At 38.7% G+C, this 14,255-nt stretch overlaps 1 protein-coding gene across 6 annotated transcripts in view; it reads left to right on the top strand.

Annotated features, from left to right (window-relative positions):
• Positions 1 to 468: 468 nt before the first annotated feature.
• The window catches only part of OSMR (oncostatin M receptor), a 28,053-nt gene continuing 14,266 nt past the window's right edge, over positions 469 to 14,255 (top strand). The window contains exons 1-7 of one of the 6 annotated variants that reach the window (XM_056513092.1): positions 482 to 595; positions 813 to 1,049; positions 2,702 to 2,809; positions 5,962 to 6,058; positions 10,387 to 10,550; positions 12,047 to 12,206; positions 13,705 to 13,977. In XM_056513092.1, coding sequence (XP_056369067.1) covers positions 5,986 to 6,058; positions 10,387 to 10,550; positions 12,047 to 12,206; positions 13,705 to 13,977 — 670 coding nt within the window. In that variant the 5' untranslated portion in view covers positions 482 to 595; positions 813 to 1,049; positions 2,702 to 2,809; positions 5,962 to 5,985. Of the gene's footprint in view, positions 596 to 812; positions 1,050 to 2,635; positions 2,810 to 5,961; positions 6,059 to 10,386; positions 10,551 to 12,046; positions 12,207 to 13,704; positions 13,978 to 14,255 lie in introns of those variants that run through there. The other 5 variants (XM_056513091.1, XM_056513095.1, XM_056513090.1 and 2 more) reach the window with 5 other exon arrangements.

Genomic DNA, 14,255 nt, shown 5'->3' with positions numbered 1-14,255 from the left:
TTGGAGTCATACGGGGACTCGCAACAGAAACATGGTCAACTCCTAGTCTCCTTTCATGATTTTTTGTGAGTGAAGAGTTTACTTTGTGAGCCGAACTGGCTTGACGCTGTTTCTGTGAGGGATGTCCCGGGACAGCTGCCCGCGGTAATGCGGCACCGGGCACCTCCGCACCCGTCCGCCCTGGGGCCAGAGCGGAGACACAGAGACCTGGGGCCACGGCACCGGAGATGAAGGCGGACTGGGGACATCACTCCTGCCCGCTGGGGACTGGGCAGACCGGAACGTGTCCCCTCACGGTCCTGCCCGTGCCCCGTCCTGCTCGGCTCGCCCCGCGCGGCGCAGCCCTGAGGCGCCTCGAGGAGGGCACAGGCCCGCGTCCCGTCTGTGGGAGCGCCGCCAAGGGAACGGGCCGCGCTTCCCGGAGCGCGGGGAAAAGTTCCGAGAAGCGGCTCACCCGGCTGCTCGAGGTGGGAGGAGGCACCGCCCTGCCCGGGGAGGGGCGGCCGAGCCGCTTCCCGGCACTGACCGGGGGGGGCTGGCGGCTCCCGGCGTGCGGGGACCCGGCCCGGCCGTGAGGGAGCTCCGGCGGCTGCAGGTGAGTGAAGCCGGCGTCTCCTGTCACGGCAGCCCCGCTCCCTCCGTGAGCCCCCTCCTCTCCCTCCGCCCTCTCTCGTGGGCAGCTCTGCCTGCCCCGCTGACGGGCACCCACTTCTGCGCTCCGCCGCTTGTTCTGAAGCGCGACTTAACTTTGAATTTTAGCACTTCGGGTGCCTTCTCCACCCTTTGCCTGCCCGTTCTCCCGTGTCTTGCAGGCTCCCCTCGGTACGGTCGTGCGGGAGGGCTGGAGCGGCGCCTCGTACCGCATCTCTGTCCTCGGGAAACCCGCCAGCATCATCGTATACCGATGAATTTAGGGCGCTTCTTGACCAGCTAGTCTCCTGCCTTCAGGATGCCACTGCTTAGCTACAGCATAAAAGCTGCTGATTTGACTTGAGCAAAAATTGCCTAATGGGGTACCTCGTGGGATGAGGATGCTGCACCTGCCAGAGGTGATTATGGTTTGGTTTCAACATCCCCTGTGACTGCTGCTTCAATAGGGTGTTGGCTTGCTCAGAAATGCGAGCCCAGACCTTTAAATCGGGCATCATCCAGAGAAAACTTGTTGCTCCTGCTTTCTTTTAAGCAGCTGAAATACATTGCTTGATCTCAAGGCTGTTTGAGTAAACAAGAAAACATAAATTCCAGTGTGCTCCCAGATTTTTTTTGAGTTTGAATATTTTTCTGGCATAACCTTTTGCCTCTCTTTATGTAAATTTTGGACTGAACTTCATCAGATAGATCCTAGCAGAGTTACAAGTAGATAAAGCCTGAAAAGTTGCTTCTCTGCAATTGCTGACATTTCTGATGGGGCAGGAGTAGTTCTACCAAGTTCATTAATTGCTTTATAGTTTTAGATTCCATTTCCCCCCTATTTCCACTGCTTTTTTGTTTGGATGCTTGTCTATGGGACCGTGAAGTAAATGTTTTTCTATTTTGCAGAGCTTTTTAGAAAAGCAACAGCTTGCATCAAAGAGCTTCCTGTTTATCAAAACACAGGAGATAAAACTACCCCTCAGCGGTCAAATTATTACATGTGTATCAGACCTTAATTATAGAAATTACTTTCTTTCTTTCTTCTGCAGCCTTTTAAACTTGTTGCTCAGCCATTAAATCACAAGGGCTTATTAGGAGCTTTCAGTGTCTTACACACATCAGATGTATTTTGTGTACTAAGTGTAATTGAAATCACCTTTAAAATTGCTTGGGTGAGAAAAAGGTCAGGAGAGCAGAGGCACTCTGTATTGTAGAGTCTTTGTACAAACCATTGATTTAGGGCCTTTCAGCTCCTTTTGACATTTACCTATTTCTCTTTATTTAGGAGACAAAACACTGTACCAGGAGGATTAGTTAGCCTGTCTGTGCTCTGGTTACTTTCTAGGAGTGCCTCTTGGTAGGCTGTGGATAGAGTTTATTAGATTTTGGCACCAAAATGTCCCTTATGGTATCAGTCTTGTGTTGTAGAAACTTGGATTGTGATTCTAATCCTCAGTTTGTTTATGAAGTAGAGGTAATAGCAGCATAGGATGATCAGTGTTATATACTGTTATCTGATTTGTGTCATTGACAGTGTTCTTCTGTGTCTGGTTTAGAAAAGCTTGTTCAGCCCATGGTGTTTATGAGTTGGTATCCGTATCTACTACTCTCCATTAAATAGATTAGTTAATAGATTCTGCAGATGAAAACATTTATTTTCTCAGCCTGTGTACATGTCAGGTTCATTTAAGGATTTGGCTTGTATTTGGCAGCTGTTTTAAATAAGCGAAGCAAAGGGCACTATGAAAACAAAGTTGTATTAAGTAAGATTTGAAGTATGTGCCTTTGGGAAGATTGCTACAAAACAGATTAACTGCAGTCAGCTTTCAGCTTTGATTAGAGGTTCATAGGAGGGGCTTCCTTTCCTTACACACACAGTTGTTCCAGGTGCTGCAACAGTATGTGCACAGTATAGCACCAGCTCCCAGTCCATTGAATGTTGGTGCTTCAGTGACTTTAAAGTGTGGTTTGATGAAATGTTAATTTTTGGTGTGTTTGCTAGGTATATAATGAGAATTTCTTTTCACTTGCATCCATGACATCACAAAAATGTTGGCTTGGACTTCAGGGATCATGTAAGCCAGCCTTTAGCTCTGAAGGAGAAATAGTCTACCTGGAGATACTTATTTAAAATATTCACAGACCACCTACTTAAGGAAATTTCATTTTCTCAAAGGTAATTTGCTCCTATGCTGTCTCTGCTTATTGAGTGATTCCTCTTTAATTGTGTTTAATTCCCCTTGCTGCTGAATATTATTTCAATTGCTGTCAGGTCTCCAAAATAATTCTGTTCTATTGAAGTATCTATCAGTGCTGATTAATTTCAAGTTCGGCAGGGGAGTCCTGAGACCTTCTGTATCTGTTTTGTCACATCCTAAGTTACATTTTTCCAACAGGAGAACTATAAGTAGACTATGAAGTTATGATTTAAAAAACTCAAAAGAACAACTAGTGTTTTAGCCTGCAGGCTGATAAAACCAAGCAAGTCTGCTTTATTTCCCCCAGAGAATTTGAGTTTTTATAAGAGGAAGGAATGTACACTAAAAATGAAAGATTTATTATTTAGCTAATTTCTGTAGTTCTGACAGATGATTTTGTGCCAAACTGACTTCAACTTGCTACTCAGTATCTCGGCTTTTCTGGCTACCTGTCTTCATTCCCTTTGTTGTTCTATTTTCACTTGTGACAAGGATGTTGTTAATCTATTATCATCATTTTGCTGTTGCTTTTTTTTTTTTTTTTAATTAAAGTGGTAATTTATTTTGTAAAACTGTAGCCAAGACACAGACTTATAAATTATGATTTTATAAAAGTACTTAATTATTGATAAAACAGAATAAATGCTTGATATTCGTTGGTGGTAATTATTATGTGTGATTACTTTGTTAGTCACAGGCAGATGTTTCTGAATAAAAAGGATTTAATTCAAAATATTACTCATGTTTTAAGGATCCTATTTTTTTCTCAAACTAGTGTTTCATTTATTTAAAACTTTTTCATATGCTCTTTTGTTAGAGAATTCTAGAATGTTTTTCATGAAAACCAATTTGTTACCTGCAATTGCATGTATTACCACAATTTATTATGCACTATTAAACTGGATTACTAACATACTGAATAGTGAAAACTATTGTCACTATCCAGTAATCATTTATTATATTACACTATCCTTTAGTAGCATGAGGCTTTTGCATCAATGAAAGTGATCTAGGCTTTGCCATTAGTGAACTCATGGTGTAAATGACTGGAGTTAGGTAGTTAAATTAGATACTGGTTTCATCACAATAGTTGAGAATCGTTCTTAAAAGCATAAAAGAAGCTTGGATTTTTTTTCAAATAGGAAATAATAGTCTAATATGTCAATATTCCACAGTACTTTCCCACTGCTTTTCCTGTTGAATTTTAATGATTCATAAGCAACGGGGCAGATTTTGTGTGTTCAGCCTCAAAGTTATTTACAAAATTAGGAGCCTTGCAGGACCAGATTTTTATCATGCTCATATAATTAAGTAAAGAGTTATGCTGCTGAACCTAACTGTGTGAAACTGTCTGAGAGCAGAGTTGAGTCCTATGACTTTGACAGCAGATTTAGTTTCATATTTTTCTGGAGGGAAAAAAAAAAAGTTTCTAAGATTTGGCTTTGTGTATTAATATAATTTCATACATCTTGAAAAAAAACAATCTGCTGAAAGAGTTACCAGAAGTTTTAACATGATCTGCCTTGGAAAAGTTTCTTTTTGTGTCATTTACTTACCACTCTCTTCTGTTTATTGTCTTGTTTATTCCAATACATAACAAATTATTTTCCCTTTTAGCTTCTAAAAAACCCTTGGAAAATCCTAGAAAAAATAATGTTTCCCTAAATTAGTTCCTGGAATATTCTAATGGTTGCGTGGAAATTAGGCCTGTCTTCTCAAAAATACTAGATTCTTCATACATGGTGATCTTAGTGTTATATAAATATTTCTGAGGATATTTGTTTAGTGGCAGGAAAGACTGCAGAAACTTGTGCATTAGGCAAGACAATATTCACCTGGTAAATAAGGGGACCTCCATGTGTGGCATTTGAGCTCACGAAGAGAAGCTTGGGCATACTGTAGCAAGGGTGTTTGTTGTGTGCATTGAGCCCTGGGTTGCAATGCTGCATGCATGACTGTTCTACAGTGTTTGTGTGACCTTTAGAAACATATTTTAAAAAGAAGATTGGAGTCTTTCCTTTTATCCTTCAGAGGAATTCAGAGCTTCTCAAAACCATTGAATTTAATTAAACTTATGAGACTTAAGAGTCTGCGGTTCTGACATATTACATCAGAAGTTTTCTGCTAGAAATAAATTCTGTAGCAAATTCCTGGCCCTTCTGAAATCTGTCAATGTTCTGTTCTTGGCTTTAGTGGGGACAAGTAATTTTGCTTATCTCCTGCTAAGCAGTTGCAATGTCTGTTACGAAGGGAGTGATCAGTATTCCGCTTCAGCTTCAGAAATGTGAAATGTACAAGTTTTACGTTAAAGATAGCTGAACCCATTGTCCTGTTTCTGTTGTTTGTACTCCTTGTACCCTCTGTGTCTGAGAGCTTTCACCATACTGCAGCCTGGTGTTTAGCCCTCCCTTCTGCATGGGAGAATTTGCAGGTGATTCATGTTTTCTAAAATACAATCAGGCCTTCAGAACTGGGCTGTGCAAGTCAAAGAGTTCCATCCTGGCACAGCATAAGTATCAAAACTGTAAATGGAATGTGAGATAGAGCTCTATGGTTCTTGAGATGACAGTCCATCTGGGAATGGAACTTGCTAAGGCTTGATATGTGTGTTTCAGATCCAGGCTAGCCAAAGCCCTCCATATATAGTGTCCTGGGTGCGGACAGAGGAATCTGCTGGATTCCTGAGTCAGGCTGTAGGTGGAGCAGATGTCACAAGGCATTTTGCACCTTTAATACTCTTTCCTCCATGTTAAGATGGACATCCTCTTACTTGTGCAGGAAGAAAGCCAAAGTATATTAGGACAAACATCTACTTCAATATTTATTAGAAATAAGTGGATAAAAACATTAAAGATGTTGTGTGATTTATTTGTTTAGGTGCATTGAACTTTTTGACTATAGTGCTACTTTGCGGTTACTAGGTCCTAAAAACAAGAGGTTTACTTTTTTTTCATTTCTTATCTTTCTTTGTGCGTTCTTCCTGAATTTCTCTTAAGCTTCCTGGAGTCTATGTGATTGGGTTTTTATTTATTCATTCTTAAATATAGTAATATTATCTGGACTATTGTTTGGCATGCTGCATTGCTCCTGAAAATAACAAATAAATAAAAATGTTTTCTTTGCTGTTAAGACTTATGCAGGAAAAAGTGGACAAATGATGAATCACTTCATGATTCTGGCAGTACTGCTCCCCCTGAGGACGTGCTATACTTCATACTCACAGCAAGGTAAATGTATGAATGTTTGATCATTTTATTTGGAAGCAATCTACAGCAATCTACAGTTGAAGCTTTCAACTTCCTGATTTGTAAGTCTTTGATTAAGCAACATGTCACATATTTAATGATTCTCTTTGGTAAGGTGATGGAGCAACTTTCATTATTATCTTTTGTGACCCATTATTCAAAATTGCCTGTTGAATCAACAGCTTGCAATGATGTGAAGCCAAAGTGTATTTATTTATTTGCTCCTTCTCTTTCTCTGATGATCTGTATTGTCATCTTCAAATAATTTATTTCCTCTTTGACAACTTTTATGGTTTTTTACTTCTTTCCTTTCTTTCTTTTTTTTTTTTCTCATCTCTGAGAACGTTAGCATTTCTGTTGGCTGTTCTCTGATTGTGCCACAAGATGCAGGACCAGATTTTTATTTTTTACATTTCCCATATTTATCCAATTCAAATACAAAAAGAAAATATGCATATTTGAAGGGGGAAGAGTTGAATATAATGATAACTTTTCAGAAGGCTGTGTATTTTAAGGTATAAAAATGCAAGTACTAAAAAACGACTTGTGTACTTGCTGCTAGCAGTAGCATTTGGGTATGTCTCCATTAAAAGAGAACAGAAAATTTTTAATTGAACTTTCTGTGACCACTACTAAGAAGGCACACCTTACCACACTCTAGTCTGCATTATGGAAATTTTATTTACATTTTTTAAGTTGATGAAGAAGGAAGAGAGATGTTTGGGGGGTTTAAAATATATGTATAATCATACTGAAGGGGTAATACATCTCTTTCAGATATTTTGTCTCTCTTCAACCTTGAAATTCATGTGTTCACACACCATTCACCCAAGTCTCTGTTTTGAGACTTATTACTAGAGCTCCTAGAATGGCAAAACTTTGTAATGCAGGCAAGTCCAAACAGTTGCTTCATTATGGTAACTTGGTCACTTGTTTTCACATGCAATTTTTCAGGAACAAAATTAGTCTCTGTTGTTAATTGTAACTATGCACATAGTCTCGAGTTAGCTTGCAAGTTAGGACAAGTGCCTTGATCAGTTAATTTTGCTGGGAGAGAATATTGTAATTGTGAATGCTGCAAATACTTCCACATGTTAAAATTATGCTAACAGAATTCTTTAATGCCTGCAATGTAACTGGTGGTCATAAAAAATTTGTATATATCCTTAACTATATTCTTTCTTCTATTTTTTACTACTTTGTATAAACTCTAGCTGATTATCTAGATTATTTTATGTCAGACTCTATGGAAAACAAAATAGCATGGGGTGTGAAGTAATATGTCATCTAGCTGAAGAGAGATAGTGAAGGGACACTTGTACAGATAGAGAAAAGCCAGGAACTAATAAGACCTTTGCAGTTTTTTTTAATCAAGCTAATTAAGTGAGTCAGGTGGAAGTATTCTTTATAGTGAGAAAAGGTATGATATTTTCATTTGGACAAAAAGAAACAGATGCAGAGCGGAGATACAGGCTCATCATCAATGCAATAGGCATTATAGTGACACTTGCAGTTAGAATTTTCTAGAAAATGAACAGAAAGAGTATAGAGAAATTCAGGAGATATGCAGAAATTTCTTATAATAGTGCACCCTGAAAAAGAAAGGGTTTTCTGCCAACTGGCTGGCTTCTCTTTCAGGTATATTTATTTCCTTTCCCTGGACTCTTACTTTGTGCCATTGAATTTCACTGAGAGACTAGCAGGATCCTTTCCTTCTCCTAGTTCCTCTCTTCCTCTGTTGCTTCAGCAGTGCAGACAGAAAAACAGTAATGGCAAGGCCCAGAGTTCTAGATCTACTTGTGTGTGTGAAATGAGATTCCCCAAGAGATTTCCTACATGGTGCTTAGGGTAAACGGATGATGAACGTACAAGTAAGGTTGACCAGAAAATGAGCTGCTAAGATTGCACACTGGAGATGAATGACATTGTAATCAATTCTTCAGCATAAGTGGGGTTTTAACAGTGTTTATCTTGTTTTGATGGTGAAAGTCTATAAAATGTGGGAAAATGAAGTGTGTTTTGTCCTATCTTTCCAAAATAAAGTGATACTCCACTCCCACAGTTAATTTTATGAATCACTGTGTTGTTTTGGTTGTTCTGGCTCCTTGCCTAGGCATTTGTTGGCAGCGCAGCTAATAATGTTTCTTTTTTCCAGTAACATATAAAATTGATACTCTGTCATCATTCAGTGAATTTTACCCCCAAGTCTTCCACCTTGTTTATTCAGTTTCAGACAGTAAGTGTCATAGGTACTGGACTTCCTTAGGAGAGTATAAAACTGATGCCCATTGTTTTTCAACAGCAACTGTGAAGCAGCAGATACACTTTTAAAGGGCCATGTCATTACCATAGCCAAAAAGGAAATTTTATTTCTGCATGTGAAACATTTTGCACTTATCTCATAGAGACACTAAGGCTGTAAATTATGCTTTCACATAATTTACACATTAATAATTTCCTGGTAATTATAAATTAAGACTGCAGTGAAACTTTGTAGAAGGTGTGTTGCATATATTTCGTTCTCCAAAAGACTTGAAGATACCACAGTCCTGGTTCTGAGACCATGTGTTTGAACAGTGAAACTTCATTTCTTCTGCAAGCTTATCTGAAGATAAGTAGTTTCCTCTAGATGGAAAGCATATGGTTTTAATTTTGCTCTGACTTCTAGTACCCTTGAAAATTGAGTCAATTAAAAATATCCCACCAGAATTTTTGGATGATTTGCTAAAAGAGAATCCTTTCTTCCAGCAGTTTTTAATAACTTTGTATTAATGGTAAAATGTATTATTTCCTCCATTTGTTCTTTAAGTATAGTCTGGACTTATATAAACAACAAAGTTGTGTCAGTGTTTGTATTCTCATAATTAACAAATATGCTTATAAAGTTTTATTTGCTTCCTTTGATTGACCAGACATTGTTATAACTGCTGCTTCTCTTAAGCCTTTCATTCCCTTCTCCTAATGTAAAAATCTTTGTGTCAGAAAACTGCTGCACAGAGGTTAGGGTAATGCAGATACTGCAGAATAAAATGCACAATGATTTGGATATGTGGTGGCTAGAAATATCTATCAAAATGTAGATTCTCAGTCTAAATCTTCTGAATGCTTGTATTTCTGCTAGTGATACGTGGTGGAAGTCTCAGGTTGCTCAGTGGCAAAGTGTATCTGAAGACAGGCAGTTTTTTGAGAGGAGGCTGCTGAGGTCACTCAATCCATCATGTCCCTGATGACTCTGGCTGTAATGTGTCAGGAATGCACAGAATGAGTTCTATTTTATTAAAAAGTTCTATTTTATGAGAATAAACATTCTGAACTTGTCCTTTTGGAACAAGCAGAAGCACCTTGGAAAGCACCTGAGGCAAAACAAAAAGCCTAATTACTCGGATGTTTCAGTTCCATGGCTTCATTAACAACCAGATCAAATTTAGGGGGTTTATGTTTGTTTAGTTTTCAGGAAGTAGAAAAGTGACAAATCAGTGAGTGCTATATTTTATCTCTTCCAACAGTTAGGGTTTTTAGGGAGGGGTCACAAAGGAATCAGCTAAAAAGAGGAACCACTTACAGGGTTATTTGTAGTTTTCAGCAGAACAATCTTGCAGGGCCTTTTATATCACAACACCAAAAGTCTGACTTTTAAACTTTATCATGTCATGATCTGGAATTAAATCCAGACGAAGAGAAGGATGCAAATGCCATTAGAACTAGGCGTCTAATTCCAGTAGAAGAATCTACAGCCATGACCTAAACTCTGTATAGAGCAACTAGGAATGTGCTTCGTGCTAGACTATTGTGTTAGCAAACTCTGGAGGGAAATTCTTTCTGTTCTGGGGAACCTATTCTGTTCAAATAATGTTTTGCCTTACCTCATTTAGTCTGGATTAAGTCAGAGATCAAAACTGAGCCCAGAGTTTCTGCCCCAATGATATGAAGGCTTGCTGGGGATTGGGATTTTTGGGATTTAGTCCATCTTAGTGCATTATGTTGTTCTTCTTCATAAGATTATGGAGGAGTGGATCTATATTCCCATAAAACAGCTAATAAATTGAGAGCATAAAAAATTCAACAGCATACCAAGTATTATGGTGGAGAGCTATTGAGTAGATTCAGGAATCTCATTTTAGCCAGCTGGTTCCTTAAGAAGAAGAATTATCTTTCTTTTTGTCATCATCAACATAGGTCCTGATCACTTTTGTTTTTTTCTTCAGAACCACCTCGGGTGGAACCTTTTTTACCTCTAACCACTATTTTTTTCAGATCTGCTCTGAATTTAGCTGGACAGTAATATTTTTGTGCCCTTTTTGTGCTCCTAGAATCTGATGTGTTTCCAGTAACATACCTTAATGTTTCCAAGGATTTGGGTCTTCAGCGGCTGATGGTGGAATGGGATGTTGTCAAGTCTGCGCATGATGCTGAGCTGGCAATGTCTTTTGAGATACAAGTCCGTAGAATTGATGAAGCTACTACTGTGTGGACAGTAAGTGCACTTAGAAAAAGAAGTGTACTAGTCATTTACAATGTGGAAGATGTAGTGATATCTCTTGGCAAAGCCCCTGTCCTGATCGTTTTCCTTAGCATGTAAACCAGCAACATTTTCTGAAGAGGAGATTACCCAAATAATAGGCTTAGTTCTGTTCTGGGTGTTTTTCTGTTTGTGACTTTGTATGGAAACAGTCTCCAAAGAAAATTTAAAACTTAGTAAACTGAAAAACTGCACTAGCTCGTTTAGCATTGCTACTTGTCAGAAAGTACATAAAACAGACAAGGGCTTACTTTTCTGAAATTAGTGATCAATAAAATAAGATAGGCATTGTTAAAAATCACAGCTTATGTTGATCACCCTATTTGGTGGTGTTTTGTCTCTGAGTTTGAAAAACCACATCTTCACTGTACATGAGCTCTGTGTAGTTCTGAACATTTTTACCACTTTGATAGGATTTTCAGCCGAATGAGTAGGTCTAACCCTGAAGTAACTGGGGCCATATAGCTACAAACAATTCAGTTTTGAGTTTTTTGAAGTGTCCTTCAACAAATTCTTATTAACTTGTTAGAAGGAAGTAAAAGTGTTTCAAATCCAGGAACATAGTCTGTACTGTTACCCATAATAAAGATAACAGGTTACTTTGGATGTCGCTATCATACAGGAATATATTTGCTTCTGTGTTTTTCTGAAGTATGTGTATGAATAAAGAAACTCTGAGTCTGCTCAAACCAAAGCATGGACAGCTTGTAGAACTTCTAGAGCAGTGGCCACATTCCTCAGGGCTATGACAGAAATTAAATTTTGAACAGATGGCAGAGTTTTTCTCAGAGCAGTGGTAATGGGAAAATGCAGGTGTTGCCGGTAGAAAGCAGTACGAGAGAGAAGTTATCTAATTGTCAGTGTGAGTCAGGGCTTTGGTACAAATCATGATCAGCACAGATCTAAATGCTGGGAATCTGGAATGGTTGCTGTAAGAAATACTAAAATATGTAGAATGATATAATCTCATAGGTTGGAAAAGTTCTTTAGGATCATTGAGTCCAGCTGTTAACACAGCGCTACCAAGTCCGCACTAAACCGCATCTCTAAATGTTGAATCTGCACATCTTTTAATTGCTCCAGGAATGGTGACTCCACACGGATATGTAACCCAGAGCATTAGAATGCATTTGTATGCAGCAGCTTATGTAATAGCAGACCCAGATAACCTAGTGAAGGTCTCTGGGAGCAAATCCATGCCATGAGAAGCAGGGTCTCACTCCCAAATATGTCAGCACATCAGTCACTCCACCACTGCTAGCACAGATCTGTAAGCAGTTGATTATCTGACTAGTTACTTAGTGTTAGATCACGTGTGGCTAGTGGAGTTTCAGACATTAATTTTCAAAAACATTTTTCTTCTTTGAGTTTCCTCACTGCTTTTGATTATATTTCCAAATCTTCATGTTGCTGTGTTTTCAGTACTTTGCCTTACTGCTTTTTGTTTGTAGGAATTTCATAATGTCACACTTGATAAATTGGGAAAGCCTCTTCATTGGACATGGGATTCAGACATACCTTTGGAGTGTATGTCACATGCTGTGAGAATCAGGGGCAAGGCAGAAGCATCAAAAATCTGGAGTAACTGGAGTTTGTGGGAGACTGTCCCCGGTAAGCAAAACAAGACTTTGCAATATTGGGGTAAAGCTAGTTTGCAATTCACCAGCGAATGTAACATGGAGGACAGTTCAGGAGAGATTGCATCACATCAAGAATCCATTTGCTCTGAGCACTAGCCAGTTCCTTATATTTTGCCAGCAGTAATAGCAGTGCTTCAGCCATTGCTTTAATTTACAGACTGCCTCCTAAGCTAGTAGACCAAAAGTTTTAGACCTTTTTTTCACTCACACATTAAAACAATGGAGTGGATGGAGTGAAATGGGATCTTGGTTAGGTACATCCCTGGTCCAGACTCAGAGAAAGGAGGGGAAGCACATAACTAGGGGTTGCATGATCTGATGAATGTGTTGCTTTTGTCTGGGATTCATAGCTTGAATTGGTATAACAGAAGTAGAAAGAAAGGAGAAAGTCTGCTCCTTATTTCACTTGGAATGAATGTCTTGTGAATTATATGAGAATAAACAGGGAGTGAACCAATAATGTAAATAATGACATCACAAAATTTGTATTTTTTTGGATTACCATGTTTTATTAGAGCAGTTTGGTTTCAGGAATCTTGTTTAAAGAAAACATGTAAATACTTTAGAGAATGTGACTGTAGTGATTTTATAACAAAACACTTGTTTGGAGCAGCAAGGGCTTTTAGATATTGAAGACATCACATGTATAGAAGAGGCATCACAGGTGTGTTCATACTTGGATTGTGGCACTTATCTCCCTCTTGTTATATAATGGGCAGTAGGGTGCAAGACTCTCTTTTTTCTGTCACACAATATACTCAATCTTGGAGATTTATTTTTCCAGTTGCAAGTGGATGGGGCTCAAAAATGCTGATGCTTGGTCACAAACTGATCCCACATTACAGACCTATTTAGAGCTCTCTGAAAGACAGTAACTCTAAATGTCATCAGGTTTTTGGATCAGATCCTTGAGAGTAGATTTTACCTGTGCAATATGTGTAAAATACTGTGATCACACTTAAATTCCATTAACTTTTCCATCCAGCAAGCAGTCCAGCATAGAAAGCTATGGGAGTCTCATTCCAAGTTGATTATCTCACTGATCTGATTCAGTCAATGTTGGCTCCTCTTAGCTAAGCTCTGCATGAGCGTAAGACCATGATGTTTTTGTAGCCCCCTCTCCCTCACACCAGGCATTTTGGATATAAGCAACAGACTAGTGCATAGGAGCAGGAGGTGGTATTCTTTTGTAAAGGCAATTCTTGACAGAGCACTTGTTTTCTCTAAGTGAAAGGCAGTAAAACAGAATTAGGTAGTTGGACTTCGTTACATGTTTATGAGTTTAAGAGATAATAATATGACATGTAAAATTCATCTCTGTATTGGGAAGAGTACAAAATAAAAGTCTATTAATGGATAATATAGTGTAACAATTTCTTGTATAAATGCTTAGTTTCATGTTCTGGCTGAAGACTGCTGCCTTGAGCAGATTTTGAAATGTTGTGCGTTTTTTTTTTTTAAATTTACAGGCCTGGACACTTCAAATAGAAGTGAGCCACAAATCTTTCCGAAAAAAGAATTTTTAGCAGAAGGCTCTGATATCACTCTTTGCTGCATCGGAGGGAAAGGTCAAGCCATTAAGAAATTCTTTGTATCCCCAAGTGTTGATGTTTTCAAGCGCACAAACAATCAAGTCAAACTTCTCACCGTGGAAAATCTGTCACATGACAAAGGGTCTACCATTCATTTCTACTGTTATGATGAAGATGAGCGGTTCCATCAGGCAGCTTTCTTTGTGGGTAGTAAGTGAACACATTGTTACAGTTTAATTTTTCTCTTGTTATTAACTCAAGAATAACTGTAGAAAAAACAGATAGGAAAAAAACTTGCTGTAAGTTGTCATGGTCTTGTCATTTCTGGCTAAGCTCTGTCTTGACTTGAGATCTGTAAACTTATATAGAGAAATCAGGAAAGAATGGCATTAAATTAATTGACCCTGTGACAGGTGGTTGGATCATAAATATATACACCCTTTTAGGAGTTGAGCTTCATTATCTGTGTGCGTGTGGTAAACACTCTC

The sequence above is a fragment of the Oenanthe melanoleuca genome, chromosome Z (assembly GCF_029582105.1).
Source record: "Oenanthe melanoleuca isolate GR-GAL-2019-014 chromosome Z, OMel1.0, whole genome shotgun sequence".
NCBI lineage: Eukaryota > Metazoa > Chordata > Aves > Passeriformes > Muscicapidae > Oenanthe > Oenanthe melanoleuca.
The sequence above is the reverse complement of the archived record's forward strand: the minus strand, read 5'-3'. Positions and strand labels throughout refer to the sequence as shown.